General features: G+C 33.5%; 3 protein-coding genes across 3 annotated transcripts; all 3 read left to right on the top strand.

The window, feature by feature from the left end:
• Positions 1-3965: 3965 nt before the first annotated feature.
• On the top strand, positions 3966-6399 carry LOC121778618 (transcription factor MYB117-like). Its single transcript, XM_042176004.1, has 3 exons — positions 3966-4128; positions 4883-5060; positions 5301-6399. The coding sequence occupies exons 2-3, from the start codon at positions 4904-4906 to the stop codon at positions 6002-6004; spliced, it is 861 nt and encodes a 286-aa protein (XP_042031938.1). The 5' UTR covers positions 3966-4128; positions 4883-4903; the 3' UTR covers positions 6005-6399.
• Positions 6400-7935: 1536 nt separating this feature from the next.
• On the top strand, positions 7936-9813 carry LOC121779461. The gene is made up of 5 exons (XM_042176788.1): positions 7936-8221; positions 8341-8409; positions 8510-8589; positions 8678-8880; positions 9503-9813. The coding sequence occupies exons 1-5, from the start codon at positions 8061-8063 to the stop codon at positions 9671-9673; spliced, it is 684 nt and encodes a 227-aa protein (XP_042032722.1). The 5' UTR covers positions 7936-8060; the 3' UTR covers positions 9674-9813.
• A 1085-nt stretch (positions 9814-10898) lies between these two features.
• Positions 10899-12536, top strand: LOC121779475. The gene is made up of 5 exons (XM_042176805.1): positions 10899-11233; positions 11339-11401; positions 11499-11569; positions 11885-12084; positions 12370-12536. Exons 1-5 carry the CDS (start codon positions 11031-11033, stop codon positions 12478-12480), a joined length of 648 nt encoding a protein of 215 aa, XP_042032739.1. The 5' UTR covers positions 10899-11030; the 3' UTR covers positions 12481-12536.
• Positions 12537-20070: the final 7534 nt, after the last annotated feature.

The raw sequence follows: 20070 nt of genomic DNA, 5'->3' as shown, positions 1-20070 counted from the left end.
CTGCTCCCGATGGCTACTCGCATCAGTCGAGCCCATAGGGGATAATTTCTCCCATTTAGCTTGAATGCTACTACAACATTCTTGCTTGCTTTGAGTTTAATGTCGCCGTTTTTGACATCGTCTCCTTCTGCCATTTTCAGGTATATCGCCGGTTGTCCGCCTTCAGGTCGGGACATGTATCGGGCGATGATGAAACTATATTCTGAGCCCTCGTTTATTATGCTCTGAATGCTCTGATACCATGTTTTATATAGGGCTATGATTTATTCATTCAAGTATATTTCAATGGCAGAAGATGCACACCTAATATAGGCAGCAAGATTATGTACATATGGAATTATTTTGGTATGATTTACCCTAGCTATAAATCAGGAAAGGATCATTCTACATTAATTCCACAATCTTCGTATAATCTTAGTATAATCCTCGCATGATCTTCGCTGATTTCTAACACCCGCGAATCCATTCACGCCTTCATGACTGGATTTTGCGGGCACATATACATGTTTGTCATACAACAATCACTAGTGCCCACAAAATATAGTGAGCGATGTGTTTACGAGCAGCGCGATATATGGTTGCTAGTAAGGCTCGCTCGTTAATGATATTTAGCAAACATTTTTCACCATTTTTGTGCTCGCTAAACCCTTTTTTTTCATCATTAAAAACAAAAAGTGTGTCATCTTAAGTGAGACGGTGAGAGTATAATAATTTCGTACTAATATAAACCACCTGACCTACAATGATCGATGCATAAAAGAAATCAGAAATGTCATAAAAAACATCAGTTTTTGCTCAATCAAGAAACCTGAATCCATTATTAATTAATAATTACACAATAAGGTAGCTAAAGTGTCGCATCTTAAATCCAAATACTCCACCTTAAAAATGAGAACTAAAAGGTATGGCTAACCGAAAAGGAGTGGCAATCTATCGAAATGATAGATACAAAAATGCCAACTAACTATACTTAACATTTATTTCTTATTGATTAACTAAACGTAATATTAATCAAAATTAAATGGAGGTTGGTATTAACTGAATTTCAGCAAGAAAAGTTTGTCCATCCATTTAAACACATACATTCTATATGGGTTTCTTCTTTGAAAATTTCTTACTTTTTTATTATTTAGTTTATGCGGTGGATGACACGCCATCTTTATGTTCAAGTAATTCATTTATTTGGCAAAAAAAGGCTGCTAAGTAAGTGTTAATCATCAGCTAATCAATTTTTTAAAAAATGTTTGCTTTGACAAGTGGTAGAACATAGGTCACTAATTTTGCATGTAGTTATCTCTGCATAGAGGCGTCCCACTTTGGGTATAATTAAAACTGTGTTTGAGTAGTTATTATATCTACGAAATAAACAAATTTATCTCAACTTGAAAGAATTTTAGATACAAAAATTATCATCTTATACCAAATATACAAATCTTATGTACCAATATATTAAATTAAATTAAATTAAATTAAATGTATAAGTGAGGTATAAATAAAAGTAGAGGTGAATATGGTAGAGGGTTGGGTCAAAGTTTGTTTGTTGAGGTTTAAGTTATTAGCGTTCGTTGATGTGTTGCTAAAATGGATTTCTTGGAAAGATGAGATAAAATAATTGAGGTAAATTATTGTTTTCATTATAGAGACACTTTGAATCAAATGTTATCATATTTTACCTTTGCAAGTTAACTGATTTGTGTTTTATCAATTCACTGAAAGCTATTCCATATCTGTATATTTATTATTCTTCTCTTTTATCATTTTCTCAACCTTACCTGATTAGGTTACGTTTATCCTTTTTTTAATTGTCCAATTTCTAAGAAATTAAACTCTTTTATTTTTTTACTAACTGAGATCCCATTTTTTCATGCTTGTGGAATATGTTGCAGGGAGGAAATTACAGTCTCGTTAAGTTGCTATATTAATTTATTATTTTGCCTAACCATTTTCTAGTAGCTATGACAACCGAGGGAATTAAGTATATAACTATTTGGTACCCTAACAAATTTTAGGAACCCCCCCAAATAAAATAAATATATCAACAAAAAAGTCCAACTTAAAAGAATTTAGGCACCCAAACAAATTTTCAAGTTTACACATCATATATGCGCATATATATTACAAGGCGCATTATGGTCAATAAGTGAAATCATGTCAAAAATCAAAGCAAATCTCAGCCCTTAGATTGGATGGTTGTGATAATAATATCCGAGCTACATTATTGCACTAAAAACATTACATTATTAGCCGAGCTACATTATTAGACTACACAATCTACATTATTAGACTAAAACGCGCTACAATTATTAGACTACATAATCTACATTATTAGATGACACATGACATTAATCTAACGATTACATCACAAGATTAAATGATTGAGATTTGCTTTAATTCTTGATAGAATTTCACTTATTGATTTGATCACATCCCTATATATTACTCATATACGATAGTAACTACTCCCTCCGTCCCGCACTACTCGCACTTATTTCCTTTTTGGGCGTCCCAAGTTACTTGCACTCTTTCCATTTTTAGTAAAAAATTTCACCTACAGCCGTCATTTTTGACTTTCCTATACACTCATTCCTTAATCTCCGAGCCGAAAAGGAAATGAGCGAGTAGCCCGGGACGAAGGGAGTATTTAATATGATCAAATTAGATACGCACATGTAACAATTTAATATGATCAAATTAGATACATTCATCTAAAAACTCCTATATATATAAAATAATGCTGACGAGAACAATGCACACGACTAGTGTCACATAAAGTATGCAACGTACTATTATATTGATATAATGCACTCTTGAACACTTATCGAACTATATATCCAAGATGATCGAACTAAACATCTTATACTAATGAAAGTGAAAATTGCTTAAAATTTTTTGCCTTACATCATATTCATTAAAAAACATTCTTGCCCAGATTATGAATGTTCTAATCCAATACGACAAATTGGAATAAAACTGAGAGTGGTGATTAATAATTAAGTTGATGATTAGTACACTTGTTCCTGATTAGACAGAGCATGTTTACATATGATGGGAAATTAAGACACATTACCGCAGTTTGATTAAGGGTTAGACACTGATTTTGCACCAACTATTTTTGAGATGGCTTGTGTTCTTTGGTAAACTACGTTTGATGTGAATGGATAAACTATTTTTCAGACTTCCTTTGGAAAACCAAAGTGATTACTTTCGTGGGGTATGGAATAATCAGTCAGTTAAGAAATCAATTTTTTAAGTTTAATTGCTTTGTTTCTTTCTAAGTTCGCTTTTGACTTATCATCTGCATGGAAAGTACATCTATTTCAACTCTCAACCCACTATTTTCTAATCTTTTCTACTTATTTATATACGTATACATATGAATTAATAACTGATAAAACGGAAAATAAATAGAATTTAATTACTTAAAAAAGAATAACTATATTTAACTAATTAAACAAATAGGTGGCAAAGAAAAATGTTTTCCTTGATCTGTTATTTTATTATACTACTCCACACAACTATTAATTTATTTTAATTTGGAAGGCAGCAGAGAGTGCCAATTTCTCCGAATTAATTTTATTTTTTCCTCAATTTATTTACTTTTTTTCTGATCTAACTAATATAGTAATATATGTGGAAAACGTGGAAATCCTAATTAGTTTGGGAACGAATTTGTCTAACCATATACCTTTGAACAAGAAAATAAACTTCTGAAACTAATTTATGGTTTGTTACTAAAATTAAATTATTTATTACTAAATCCAAATAAGTGCATTTTGTGTAGGCATGTACAAAGCCTAAATAATTGTCTTGTTACAGACAATAGTTCAAATTCTATAATATTAAATTGTGAAGTGTATCTATAGATAAAAAAAATAGAGAGGCTACCAACCATTACAATATTTCAGCTACAAGCTTTTCAATCCTGCCTGTTTGAAACTTTATATAGCCTAAATTTTATTTTTTGACAGTCTTGTTTCTAGAAAAAAATCTTCAGTCTTCCTCGTTGGATGTTCTTTTCTTCTGATCAATCATTCTTTCTATGAGATTTTAATTAACTGTAGTCTGTATCTGATCAGTAATATTTCGACTGCTCTGATCATTTTGGTCTTTTCTTCTTCTCCATATAAGGTAATATAACTTCTTCTGTATGAATTATGTTTCATACTTTATTAATTGAAGTTAGTTTATCAGATTGTTTTTGGTTGCTACTGATGTAAGATATATAATTCATTAGTTTCCATGCAATATTCCATTGCTAATATTTTGAAATGAGTATGCCTAATTAATTACTATATCACCTTAATCATAAAAACATTTAGTCCTAATATTTTGCAATATAATACCCAGTTTTCTCCATAAATATTATTAATAGCACGATGTAATAGTAGTAGTAACAGTGTAATACTAATAACAGTAACAATGCTATTATTATTATTATTATTATTATTATTATTATTATTATTATTATTATTATTATTATTATTATTATTATTATTATTATTATTATTATTATTATTATATACTTTTATTATCTTACAAACACACGCCAAATGTATACCATAATGATGACCAAATTAGATGTACTAACGAAATATAAAATGCGATTATGAAGCAAGAAAGATATTTCAAGTGATTTGTGTCATGTATGTAATTGAAGTATATAATTTGATTCTGACAAGTACACCTAAGTAATAACCACAATTTTAATATTAAGGGCCATAATTAATCAGAAATTAAAATTGGTGGCTTTCTTTCTTTTCACTTTCCTACATGTTAAAGTCCATTTTGTGGTGCAAAGCCAATTATTTCATCAGTTGATATATATCTTCTTCTTTCCTACTTTCTCTAGATTTCCTTTTCTGATATTCTTTTGATAAACTAGATATATAGAGCTTAAATTTCCATGGATGAAACTAGATGTCGTGGCTCGACCGATGATCCAAGAACTTGCCCTCGAGGCCACTGGAGGCCTGCAGAAGACGAAAAACTCCGACAGCTCGTCGAAAAATATGGCCCTCAAAATTGGAATTCCATTGCTGAAAAACTCCAAGGAAGATCAGGTAATTAACCCTATATATATTAGTATATCTTTATATGGAAATAATTTCTTGTAAATTAAAATCAAGTTCATACAGGTTTTAAGTGCATAAAATTCATAATTATATGTTACTTGTTTTAAGTGCATAAAGTTCATAATTCATAAAATTCATAATTTGGTCCAAAACCCTAAAAATAACATTATATGAAATTTTTTTTAAAAAGCAAAATATTTTTTAATCTTTGATAAATATGATATGTAGGGAAGAGTTGCAGATTGAGATGGTTTAACCAACTTGATCCAAGAATAAATCGGCAGCCGTTCTCGGAGGAAGAGGAAGAAAGGCTCCTTGCAGCTCATAGAATACATGGAAACAAATGGGCTTTAATTTCAAGGCTTTTTCCTGGTAGAACTGATAATGCTGTCAAAAACCATTGGCATGTGATTATGGCAAGAAAGCAAAGAGAAAAATCCAAGCTTTCTGGCAAGATTATTAGAGCCCATAATCAAGATCATGATGCTAATCCTCCCACTAATTACCTTTTCCGGCAAAGGAATTCAAGGCTTGAAGAGGAGTATGGATCCAAAATCAGCTTTCAAAATGGTGGGATTAATTTCGAAGATTCGAAAAGCCAAAGCAAGGACAAAATCTACCCTTTGTGTTCCTTCTCTGGCTGGCCTAATAGTTTGCCACCTTATAACTCTTCTGATCCATGTGGAAGGAGAAAAAGAGGTTATAATCATCAAAGCAATTTCTCCGTATTTAGCCCCTATCCTGACTCAATTGAGGCCAGAATTGGTAAGACCGCGGTTTCAAACATCTTCAATTATTCGTCACGTGGTGGGGAGGGGTCGTACCAATTTGGCAAGACGCGGACGAGTGTAGATGGCTTGCTCGAGGAGAAATCCATCGAGAGGAAAGACGTCGCGTTCATAGATTTTCTTGGTGTGGGAATCTCTTCTTGATCGATATTTATGTTATGAGTTTGATTAGGGTTTGTTGGATCGAGGAATTTTATCTCGGCAAAATCGACATTCATTAGGGTTACATAATGTTGTGTGCTTTGCATGGATATGCATTTTGGTGTGGTGTATATTGTAAGATATAAGGTATAGGTGATGTATAAGTATAACTGACTATGATGAGTGGGTTAGGGTTGTAGACAAAATCTTGTTAAGTTCAGCAATGAATTTATTAGTGCAGTGATAATGGTAGGGTTTGAGTTATGTTAGTAGTTGCTACATATTTTGGATGTTAGATTGTATGACTACAAGCCTATGGGTCTATGGGGTTTTGTGTATTGTTTTCACTTGGTTTGAGTTTTAATTATATTTTGAAGGAATGAGGAAATTAGGTATAATATATATTGCTCTTAAAATATTTGTTGTATGCATTCTCTTGTCTTTGTCTCGTTTGAGTTCATCTCTTCGTGGCATCGATCAATATTTATGATGGATATTACATACAAATTATACAATTAATATTCATATGTAATATTGTTGAATGTTGAACCTAGCTAGTATCTAAAAATGTGTAATGATATGGCCTTAATTAAATACTATAATGTATTGATGTAAACATAATATTAAGTAAATGTAATAACTTGCATTATACACTAGACGGAAGGAATTAATTAATTGTAGAAACGGAATTAAAATCAGTGAAGTTTTTATTACAAAAATCACCAAGTTAAAAACGCATAATAATTTTGAATTATTTAGAAAAGAAACTTCCGTCACCTATTCAAATATTATTAATTAGTTCATATAATAGTCACACAATCAACTTTTCGTCCACTTTTTATAAATATGTTATTTTCGTCTAACTAATTAGTGATATATATTTTTCTCACGATTACATAATCAATAAATTTAAGATTTATGCTCGAATTAAATAATACCCGTGCATCTTTATGAAGCTTGGAAAAACATGATTTGTAGTCCTATTATCTAAAAGTATAGGGCTTGACGATTTAATCTGAATTGATAATCCAAGTAATTATTGGAGCTTAATCGCAAATTCTAATATGAAAGCCCATTTTCTTTAAGTGGCCTATTTTAATCAAGTTGGCCCGCTACTGGTAATGGGCCCAAAAGCTTTACGCTTAATCTTAAAACTAATCAAATTAAGGCCTATAATCCCTTGTATTTGATTCTACTAGTAGTAAAAGATTTCTAAACATAAGAGATCATGACAAACTAGAAATGGACAAGAGATCAAGGATAGAAACATCCACATTCGATTTTCCCTTTTCAAAAGTTGGGGCTGCTAGCTACAAAGAAAATTAAATTATTGGACTTACAAATCATCATCAGAATTGCCTCATCACTTATGATTATAATCTAATTAATTAGATGTTAATCATCTTATAAAATTAATTATAAGTGACTCAGGCTTAATAGATTAGTTACGCTAAAGTTTAATATATTCAATAACTTTGTAGAACCAATTAACGGCAAAGGCCATAGTTTATTTTTTGTCGAAGGAGAATGATACACGTCGTTAGCTACCTTGCACTTAAAGGCTGGAGTTTTTAAATTTAGTTGTAAAATAAATCGCCTGAGTGAATTTCAAACAATTTTTTTAATGACAATCCTAACAATATAATTGCGAATTAGCAAAATAGATTTATAGATATATGATTTGCAAATAATCTTATAGTCGAAGCCTCACAAATCCTACATAATTTACATTTTGTTTGCACATAAATTAAATGAGATTTATAGACAAACTTATTACTACAATTGTGTAATATTTCTCGTTTCTGTCCAATAAAATTAAATGAAAAGTCAGCTTGGAGCAGGTAGGAAACAAGACTATTGAATAGAGATTTCTTGCATAACACTTACTGCGAATTAAAGACTCGCAACCATTTCTTCTTCTATAAAAATCTCTCACGTTTCTTCACAAGATTAATTATTTGATAAGAGCTAACAACTCTCGAAAATTCATCAAGATATAATCAAGAGAAAATATTCCCATATTCCACGTAAGTATTCATAAAATTAGGCATCATAAAACATGTCTATATTCAAATCACTCATCACCTTCAAATTTCTCCCACCTCAATATTCTCAGCCCTCTGAAACTCGAAAATCGATATCGTTATCTTCTCCCTCTTCTTCATCTTCATGTTTTTGGGAACATAAAATTCGATCGAAACAATATTACGCAAGTCCAAGGTACGTGTTACATTGGATGATCAATATTTCCAAATTACAAATTCATATAATTTTCATCATTGTTAATAATTCATTGATGCAATCAATCAATTAATTTTCTTTAATTAATATATCTTCAGGAGATTTATTGTACGCAGCGTTGTTCAACCGGGAACTCCACCGCCCTCCAAGCCTCCTTTCAGTTTTATGTACGTACGTCGAATTTAATTTTTTTAATTAGCAAAATATAGTTAGTATATTATGATGTTTGTGGTTAAATAGTTCTATTATTGAAATAAATCGGTGCAGAAAATGGATTGTGGGAGTAGCTATAACAGTAGTTCTACCCTTCTTTAGTAGTAAATGGACATCGCTTCTCAAAATTAAAAGTAAGTCTATTTTCCATAATTTTTAATGATGAATTTATATAGATTATATGTATAGTGCATAATTCTAAATGTGGAAATTAATTTTTAGATGAAGTAGAGACGGCGGTGGAGATAGCCGAGGAAATAGTTGAGGCGGTGGAGAAGGCGTCAGAGGGGGTGGAGAAGGTGGCGGAGAAATTGGCGGAGGAACTTCCCGGGGGCGGAGGTCTAAAAAAAGCAGTGGATTTTGTTGAGCATGTGGCTGAAATAGCTAATAAGGATGCTCATAAACTTGGAGACTTGATAGATAAGGTAAACTAATTAATTAACTAGTTTTCTTTTTTTGTTAATTACACGGGCGGGCATAGTGACTATTCGCCACGCTGATTTGTTAACTAAATTTCGTTAATCAACATTTGTATAAACTTGGAAAGAAAAATAATTGGCGTCACGAAAAATTATAAGAACGAAGATTGAAAATAGCTATTTTCTTCATTTGGAAATTGAGTGTTTGATGGAAATGGGACACATAGCATATATAGTGTGTTTGAACTTTTGAAGGAGATAGAACACTACACATATAGAGCATTTAAACAAATAACTAGTGTCATTATATTTTAAATAGGCTTACTACGAACCATGTCAGTTTACTGATTTATTAATCTCAGTAAACATATTAGTTTGCATCTCAAAATATATCAATTCTCTTTAATATTAATATTAGTTTGTATATTTCAAAATTCATTTTTACCCATGAATCAAATTAAGGGAATCGATATTGAAGTCATGAAATTCGAAACCATCCATTTTACGATCTATTGGACCAGAATGGTTTTTAGTTCTCATATAAATGGTAGTCTTATTGGGTTAGATCCCTACTAACTATATATGTTAATCTATTTTGACATTTTGTTAATTAATTAATTTTATGCAGGTTCAAGAAGTAGAGGAAAAAGTAGAGGATTATGTGGAATGTGTCGTTGAGAGTGCCATCAACCATGATCATCACAAAGAAGATGATAAAGAAAATGGGGCACAAAATGAGGAAGAAGATAAAGCCAAAGAAGGAGGTGGTGGTGGTAATGACGACACAAGGATAAATTAATGTAATTACACATTTAATTAGTTATGTTGAAGTGTAGAGCAAAATTTATCTCAAGAAATAAAAGTGTACTAATACAAATGACATATTGTACTAGATTTCTTAATTTTTTTTTTCGATGTATATCAAACTTCAACTTGCTTATTGAATTGATAATTTATTGTGACTCAGTAACTTATAAGATCTGTTTGTCTTCTTGCCAGCATAATAGCACTATATATATATTGGTCCGAATCTTAATTAGTTAGTTACTTGTAAAATCAGATAAAACTGGAAAATGTAAATTAATTTCGTATTAAACTTTGAGTTTAAGTTCGTGTTAAATCTGATCCTAATCAGGAAATAAAATTAATAAAATTTCAACTAGTCGTGGATAAATTTCATTTGAACGTTAGCTAGCTTTGACCTAACTACCTCTAAATCGAACCATCATAATTAACACACATATATTATATAGGGAGTATGTAATATAGTTATAATATACTTATATATATTGTTTTTTTTTCTTACAAACATTGCCTTTGCATCATACCGACCTAGGGTTTAGGGATCTAGCTAGTATATGTAGCTTAATTATATACGGATTTATCAATTTGTACATGACTTATTTATATAATTATATCTACGCGCGGTTAATGGTCATTACTCATTATGCATATGGAGAAAATTAAATATTACCCCAATCCTATGTGTTTTTATGCCAAAATTAATTTTATTGACGACTTGTAATCTTTATTGACCATATTAATTCCTTGGTAATGACCATACTCGGATAGTATGAAGAAAAAGAATCCCTGAGAATGTGAGAAAGAAGAAAAGTGAAATGTTTTTGTCATTTAATTTTGTCAAAATTTATTTCTAAATGGAAAGTATTAATATATAATATAACTAGAAAATTTGAAAATAATAGTTGATGTATCAAGAAAAAAGAAAACAAAAATGAAGTTGAAGTGGCACGATAGGAATGGTGGAATCAAAAATAAAATATGAATGTAAGAATCAATAAATTTACCTTTTTATCAATAATTGCTAATTTATTACTACTCCACATCATAAAAAAACCCAACATAGAGAAAGATGAATTTAAATCTTACTTTCAACGTGCATAATAAAATAGAAGGAATGGCATATTCAAAGTTCAACTTTTTTATGAACTGCAAAAAATATTCACATTGGAAAATTCTTGTGCTCTTATTTTGTTATAGCTTTCTCCCTGTAAATCTGGGCCATATAGAAGTAGTACACACACTACACACACCCATCAATATCATCTTCTTCTTCTCCTATACAAAATCATAAAGTTCTTTTTTTACTCTAAAATCGAAGGAACACTTAAATAGTTTGCAAAAATCTAGGTCTGATGTTGATCAAGATCCCACAAGTTTGCGATTCATCTTTGGGTGGTTTCAATCATAAAAAAAATCATCGTCAGAAATCCAAATCTCTACTACAAAATTTCGATAAGAATAACATGGTTTTGATCTTCAATTCCAAAGATAAACATGGTTTCCAACCTCTAAGGAGCCATACAACATTTCTGCAAAGCTATAGCAAAAATACAAGGTATGTAAGTTCCAAAATTAATAGTTGTATAGTATAGTTAGTCGTACATATATATTAATTATAGTATCGATTTTGTCACATCGTTTGATTTGTTGATGGTTTCAGAAATTTTATCGTGCATAGTATGGAACCGGGAGCTCCGCCTCCCGGACCTCCTTCGAATATTTTGTAAGTCAAATTAATTTCATCTGTTGTTTGTTTAAGCTTATTTCTATGCTTTTTCAATTGTTATAATGTTTTTTGTGTGTAAAATTTTGGATAGAAGCTGGGCTGTGGGTGTGGCTGTAGCAATAGTGATACCTTTCATCAGCTACAAATGGGGTCCATTGCTTAAGAGTAAGGATTCGTTGCATTTTCTTAAAAATGTCATTAAATTCTCTTTTTAAGGAGTATTACATATAGGCAAATTACAAGAAAATTATGGAAGTTTATTAAAAATGTGTCTGAGTGATAATTGCAAATAATTCTTATGCTAATTTTTAAAGTTTTGGGATAAACTAGAATTTGACCTTATGATTTTTTGACAATTTCTTATATATGAGTACTTGGTTTAGTGCATAAGCCATAATGTAATTTTTTTTGTATATAGCCAATTATTGCATAATAAAATAGATAATACATGCCATTTTAATTTTTTTTTCGTATGTGTAGGCAAGGTTATGGCCGCTCTACAGAAGGCGGAAGAAAAGGCGGAGGCGGTGGAGGTGGCGCAGAAGGTAGAGAAGGTGGCGGAGGATATCGCCGACGATATTCCAAAGGATACAAAATTAAGGGAGGTTGTAGATTTTGTTGAAAAAATTGCTGAAAGGGCAGGAAATGATGCTGGAGCAATTGATGACTTCATTGATAAGGTTCTTTATTTTTAAATCACTATATGTTTCGTGTTAATTCTGCACTCAATTTAGTCAATGATTAACAAGCCACTAAGTTAGTCATTATAGATTAATTAAATTAAATAAAAAAAGGTTACAGAATGATAATTATCTAACAGTATAATTTTCAAGGATCTGAAAACGATAGTAATTCGTTTTCCACGAACAATTTTAATGTTATACTCTTTTTGATGTGGATGTTTAATTAGTAGTATTATAATTCATAAAGTAAACATGGAATGAAATTGGATGGTGTAAATGCAGGTTCAAGAAGAAGAAGAAAAGGCAGAAACCATTGCTAAATCTCTCAAGGAAGATTTCAAGAAGGATCCAGCTGAGGATTCGAAAGAGGAAAAACCATATGCTGAAAATTAAATTAGAAAAATTAAACAATAGTATTCGTACTTAATAATCACATTACTTTAATTTCGTTTCCAAAACATCCGAATTAGCTTTTGGTAGGCGAATTTATTTTGTAATTATGTGTTTTAGAGTTTTCGTAATTATTGTAACAATATTCGTTATACTATAGTATTATGTTGATCACAATATCTGGCTAAAATAATCTTAATGCTAGAAACTTGGGCTTAGTTCAAATTTCAAACTGATGGATTGGATAATAATAATAATAATAATAATAATAATAATAATAATAATAATAATAATAATAATAATAATAATAATAATAATAATAATAATAATCCCTATATCCATCATTTAAAGAGTTATTTTGATTCGATACGGATTTTATGAAAATGGCTTAACTTTGTGAAGAAAAGCAGATGGAGAAAGTAAGTGGAAATGTGAGGCACATTTTTATGTTAGTTTTAATAAATTATAAATGTAAAAGGTAATTAGTAGAATGTTGGGTCATATATCAAAAGTGGAAAAAATGATTGATTTTTTAAATCGTGGACAATTTTAAATGACAAAATAATTCTTTAAATGGTGGACAGAGAGTAATACTTAGTAAATTATGTAGTAATATGAATTAGTAGTATTGTTTTTAGATTTATGACTTTGGCGCAAGCTAACAACTTTTCAGTCCTTAATTAGGGGGTTGAAGTCAAGGTAAACGCGATGTAATTAAGTTCCTATCTAGTAATAAGTAAACAAAAAAATATTGAATACAGCTGTAAGATTTTAAATTATTTATCTTTTCTTTGAAAGAACGAAGGATAATTTGAGCACACACGTAGGATGCATACATTGTTTTAAATTATTTTTATATTGCAAAGTCTTATTTTTGCATATCGTGTTTTCAAAAAAAGTGATCTTTTGCACGTCGTTTGAGGTTCGAACAGAAAGTTGATTGAGGAGTTAAGCGTTTGAGGTGGACTTTCTTTTTAAATAAAGACTATGTCCTAAATATATTTTAATGTGAGAAGGTGGTGAAAATGTTTGTCTTGTCATGCTCTTGTGTTTTATTGGAACCTATCTGAAGTGACTTTGCCATGTATGTTTAATCGAATTCGGGTCCCAGTAGGGCCGCAAACCCTGCTCGGACTAGTGTACACCCCGTAGATCGTGCGACATCTCTTTCGAGTTGGCCAGTCTAGTGACTTGGCTCGTGGCCACGTTCTTTGTCATGTATGTTCAGATATGGTATGGTGATTGTGAATATGGATGGAAAATGGTTGTGCAACCGAACTTTACGTGAAATATATTTTTAGTGTACTTGGGTTTCGTTTAAAGTTAAAACCTCAAGTTCACTCAATTATGGGTTGACAAACTATATTTTGGCATGTGTCCACAGAGACACTGAGTGCATCAAGTACTTAGCCCTGAATATTATTTTTAAAATGTGCAGGTTGAGCAGTGACGGACGTGGTGGATGTTGAGCAGAGTCATTGAAGATTATGTCTTGTTTAGTATTCAGATGTGTCTGGTCTTCATACTCGACATTATTCCATATCTTAAACGCTTGCGCTAGAATTCTATATTGTTCTTTGGATTATTGATCTTTGGGTCTTTGTTCCTCGAAGTTAGTATTTGTGGAGACGGTACTCTGTCGTTTTCAAGTTTCGCAGTTATTCAATTGTTTTGGCCGTACATATTTTGTTCTTTCCCTTTCTTTTATCCTCCCATAGTCGCGATCAACCATGTATTTTATCCTTAGAAAATGCGGACGCGACAAAGTGGCATCAGAGTATCTAGGGATACGAATCTAGATCAAGATAGAAAGAAGACTCTTGGGTCCAGAGTGGAAGGACGTTGCTCTGATACCACTTTGTCATGTCGGCATTTTCTAAGAATAGAAAGCACGGTTGATCGTGACTATGAGATGATTAAAGAAGCGAGGAAGAACAAGACAGGCATGACCAAAAACAATGAATAACTGTGAAACTTGAAAACAACAAAGTACTGTCTCAACAAATACTAACTTCGAAGAATAAAGACCCAAAGATAAACAATCCAAAGAAAATATAGAATTCTAGCGGAAGCATTCAAGACATGGAATAATGCCGAGCATGAAGACACGACATATACAAATACCAAACAAAACATAATCTTCAATGACTGCTCAACATCCACCACGTCCGTCGCAACTCAATCTACACATTAAAAACAATGTGCAGGGCTGAGTACTTGATGCACTCAGTGAACACATGCCAAAATATAGTTTGTCAAGACATAATCGAGTGACCTTGGGGGTTTTAACTTTAAAGAAACCCAAGTACACTAAAATATTTCACGTAAAGTTCGGTTGCGCAACCATTTTCCATTCATATCCACCATCACCATATCTGAACATACATGACAAGGAACGTGGCCACGAACCAAGTCACTAGACCGGCCAACTCGTAGGAGATAGCGCATGATCTACGGGGTGTATTATACGAGTCTTCTATCATTATTAATTATTTTAGATATATTAGGGATTTGCATATCTTTTCATATATTTGTTTCTTGTTCATTAAGTTAGGGTAGTAGTTCTAGTATTATAAATAGAATAGATTGTTATCTTTTTAGTCAGTCAATCAATATATGGAATTATTTACTTGGCTCAATTAATTGTGCATCAAGAAACTATCATCAACGCTGCCGACGAGAACCTCTCTCGCGCCCAGCATCCCCCCTCGACCGACGTCATCGCCGACCCAAACCTCTTGGGCGCTCGACGACTACGGTCTCTGTTTCTTGATTGTGTGGAATTCGAACGTTAAGGAGGACGACCCTTAACAACTGGTGCTTTCATTGAGAGTCACCCTCCGCATCCATTCACCCTAATTAGAGGTCGATTTCTACGGTCTCTGTCACCATCATCACCATTGCCACCTCTTGCATCCGTAAAAGACTTTGAGATGCCAAATTTGGAAGACTCCTATACAACCAAGTTGTTTGATCGCATACATGCTGCGATTGACAAACTAGAGACCCGGTTGGACGCAGCCAATCGACCGTTGTTAAGGACCTACCTCCTTAACGTTCGAATTCCACACAATCAAGAAACAGAGACCGTAGTCGTCGAGCGCCCAAGAGGTTTGGGTCGGAGATGACGTCGGCCGAGGGGGGTGCTGGGCGCGAGAGAGGTTCTCGTCGGCAGCGTTGATGATAGTTTCTTGATGCACAATTAATTGAGCCAAGTAAATAATTTCATATATTGATTGACTGACTAAAAAAATAACAATCTATCCTATTTATAATACTAGAACTACTACCCTAACTTAATGAACAAGAAACAAATATACGAAAAGATATGCAAATCCCTAATATGTCTAAACTAATTAATAATGATAGAAGACTCGTATCAGTGTACACTAGTCCGGAGCAGGATTTGCGGCCATATTGGGACCCGAATTTGATTATACATGCGTGGCAAAACCACTTCGGATAGGAAACAATAAAACACAAAAGACAAATATTTCACCTCCTTTTCATATCAAAATATATTTAGGATATAGTCCTTATTTAAAAAGAAAATTCACCTCAAACGATTAACTCCTGACTCAACTTTCTGTTCTAACCTCAAGCGATGTGCAAAAGTTCATCATTTTTTAAATAACATGGTATGCAAAAAATTAGACTTTGTAATATAAAACTAATTAAAAAACAATGCATGCATCCTAAGTACGTGCGTGTACTTACAAAATTCCTGCATTATCATCTCGGGAAATAACAAAAAGTCAGTCTTACAAACAATTAGTTGCCAAAACTAGTTTTTGCTCCATATATCTCCAACTTTCATCTCTCTCGTAAATTTCAAAAAGAACAAAACAAAATTTACTCCCTGTTTTTTAAAAATAACAACTATTTCCATTTGAATCGTTTCTTAAAAATAGAAACTTTAGAACCTTTCTATTTTAGGACATGGACCTCACAATCTACTAACTCTATTTTGACTATTTTTTCTCTTCATCGCTCTCTTATTTTACTCAATTTTCTTTTACTCTCTCTTACTTTACCAATTGTTTTCACTTATTTTACCAACTGTGCACTAAAATCCGTGCTGTTTTAAATGTTTCTATTTTTAATAGAGAGGGATATTAAATTACTACAGCCACCTACACGTCTCTCTCAATTTTTATGTCATCATTCTCACCTGAACTCTTACACATCTCTCTCTGCCATCTCAAAACAGCAACTTTCTCTCTCTCTAAAACAGCAACGAAAGGCAACTACGAAAGCATTAAAGATTGAAACTTTGGGAGGGAGTATCATTCAACAAGTGTCAGCAAATTTCCAAATTAATTAGTTCCAGATTTGGCCAGTGAAGTAAAGTGAATGTATAAATATATGTCATGGAATTGAGGAAAAGAAAATACCTTTGGGAGGAAGAAAATTTGCACAAGCAGAAGGTATTGAAAAATCACAACTCTCTCGGTTCTCCTTCACACTGTGATATCAAGAAATTATGCTTTACAAACAATGTATGGAGATTTTTGTATACATGAAGTTGAGGAGAAAAAACTGATAAATATTGTTGGCGGATAGATATAACAAATTGGTAAAGATTGATTTGGTTGTTTCGGAGAGATTTTAGGGAGTGGAGATATTGATGAACAAATGTATGGAATGGAATTAGGAGGAAGATATGTTTTCCAAGAATTGACTGATAAAATAAGTGGTAAATAGAAATAAATTGCTAGAATAAGAATACATAAAGATGTTAGGCCCAAATATTAAAATTTATTCTTTTGCTTAAAAAAATAAGAACATTAATTAAATTGTGGTATTTGACTTTAGTACATTGGAGTTATTCCAAGTATTTGTAAACGAATGCCCAATTTTCCCAATCGACGAATCACATGTCACTCTCATCGACTATTTACACCACACGATTAACCAACAACAATTAAAACATTCATCATGTCATTCCCAGCTATATTTGAGCTACTTATTAAATCTTCCACAGCCAATTTTTTTCTATCATGCAATATACTTGACATGTCCGTGGAAAACAAAATAATAAGTTCAATTTGATTAAGGTGAATAAACATAATAATTTTAGTTAACAATACAAAAATTGTACAATAAGGAAAGAAAGAACAATAGAATCAATTTTTTTTAAAGGTAATAATAAACTAATTTATGTTTGTTTCTGGATTACAAGATAGCAAAACCGGGCGTAATACAACCCAAAAGAAGGAATACAGAAGAAAGAACTGAACTGAAATTACAACTTAAAAAAGAAACAACTAAACCAGTATGGTATGATAGCCGAGTCGAGGAGGCCTCTTCCCGCAAGACGAGATACGCCACGGTAGTGCTCTCGGTTTGGCGTGTCGTCCCCAAAGGTAAAACGGCTACGTCTCTTTTGATGCAGAGAGAGGGAGAGAGCTTATGCAGAGAATGCTTGTAAGTGTGTCCTAATGCAGTGGTATGGCTAGCCTATTTATAGGTCAAGCCACCATGCAGGGTCAACCAAGCCATGAAGGCTCATCATGGCAGATCCGTAACCGCCGACGGTTACGAGAGTGTGGCAGGAGTGTGCCATCCGTGTGTGGAGCGTGTGGATTTCTCACGTGGCAGCCGTGACTGTGCCTCGCTTGACGACGTGTCAAGCTACTTGGATTGCTGACTCGGCGGTGGTCCAAAAAGAATAGTTTGGCCCAAGCCCCAAGCCCAAAGACCACCCAAAGACCAATTGTCAAGATCCAAGTCCAAGTCCAAGTCCAAGTCCAAGATCAAGATCAAGATCGAGATCGGGATCGGGAACGGGCCCGGGCCCGAGGCCCGCGGCCGCGAGCACGAGCACGTGCACGTGCACGGGCACGGGCTCGGGCTCGGGCGGACGGCGGCGCGCGCGTGTGCGCGCATGTGGGATCTTTCACCCATCTTGGTCCACTATAATTATTAAGTAACATAAAGTCACTTAATTTAAACACATTAAAAGATGTGTTAATCCTCCAATGTGGGATAATTAACACTAGTTAATTATTCCCTAAGCTCCAACTCTAAGCTTTAATTAAAAGCTAATTATGCTCAACTTTAATCCACTATTTCTCACTCACCGGAAATTGGATTTGAGAAAGTGAATATACTACATTTATCTACGTAAAATGTAGATCGACGCTATGTCATTTAATTTCACAAAATTAAATGTCTCGTCACATTTATTATTTGGTCAAAATCCATTGACCGGACATATTTAATACCATGATTTCTACAATCCCCACATGAGTGGAAATAGCCGAATGCATATGCATGCAGACACAAGCTCAACCCTCGAGAGGTATATAAGCATAAGGATAGGTAGTTGTTGGCTTTGAACCTTCCATAGTCGACACCATCGGATACACAGGCGGCTTAGTAGCGCGATGCTTTGAACTAATCCCCCATAGCGTGCACCGAGACAATGGTGTTAACGCTTAAACACCTCAACCTCATCCGTTCTCACGTTTTGTGTCCATTGCGGTCTTGGACACCACTTTGGATTCATAAGCGCATTTTATGAAGCGACCACACTTCGCACTTACATAGGTGATTCTTAGTCAAGTACCTTGCCATACTTGGTCTCTTTGAGAAGTCCATCTCTTTGATATCTTTAAGAACCATTAAAAGTCATAGACTTAGCCTTTACCACTAGGCAAGTTCTCCAACACTCTATTGCTCTCTAGGGAATAGATATAGTTGAGTGTTTCTCATGAACTCTCATAGCTTAGTTGTCCCTTTGAACCAAGTTCTTGGGATCTCCAGTCATCATGGTTGGGTTACCACTATGATTATTCTTTAGTTTGTGGATTTTAAACCCATTCCCTCTAGCAACTTATTCATTTGATCACGGTTTAACCCTTTGGTTAGCGGATCCGCTAGATTATCTATTGACTTCACATAGTCAATTGTAATCACCCCTGTTGCGATCAAGTGTCTCACGGTGTTATGTCGTCGACGTATATGTCGAGACTTACCATTATAGAAGCCATTGTTTGCCCTTCCAATAGCTGCTTGGCTATCGCAGTGGATCAGCACTGATGACACTGGCTTAGACCAACATGGAATATCTTCAAGGAAGTTCTTAAGCCACTCGGCTTCCTCACCCGCCTTATCTAAGGCAATGAACTCCGATTCCATTGTTGATCGGGCTATACAAGTCTGTTTTGTGGATTTCCACGATACAACACCACCCCCAATAGTAAAGACGTATCCACTTGTTGAAAGTGAGTCTCTATTATCGGATATCCAATTGGCATCACAATACCCTTCAAGTACCGGGGGGTATCTCGAGAAGTGTAGCCCAAGATTTTGAGTATGTTTTAAATATCTCAAAACCCTCACAAGAGCTCTCCAACGCTCTTTGCTTGTATTACTCGTGTAACGACTCAGCTTGTTCACGGCACAAGCAATGTCAGGTCGAGTGCAATTAGTCAAGTACATAATGCATCCGATCACCCGTGCATACTCTTCTTGTGCAACGGGCTCGCCTTTGTTCTTGCTCAAGTGAACGTCGAGTTCAATTGGAGTCTTAACCGGCGCGCCATCATAGGCTTTGAATTTATTCAATATCTTCTCAACATAATGTGA

This window comes from Salvia splendens, chromosome 19, assembly GCF_004379255.2.
Source record: "Salvia splendens isolate huo1 chromosome 19, SspV2, whole genome shotgun sequence".
Taxonomy (NCBI): domain Eukaryota; kingdom Viridiplantae; phylum Streptophyta; class Magnoliopsida; order Lamiales; family Lamiaceae; genus Salvia; species Salvia splendens.
Note: the sequence above shows the minus strand (reverse complement) of the source record. Positions and strands in the feature narration are given on the sequence as shown.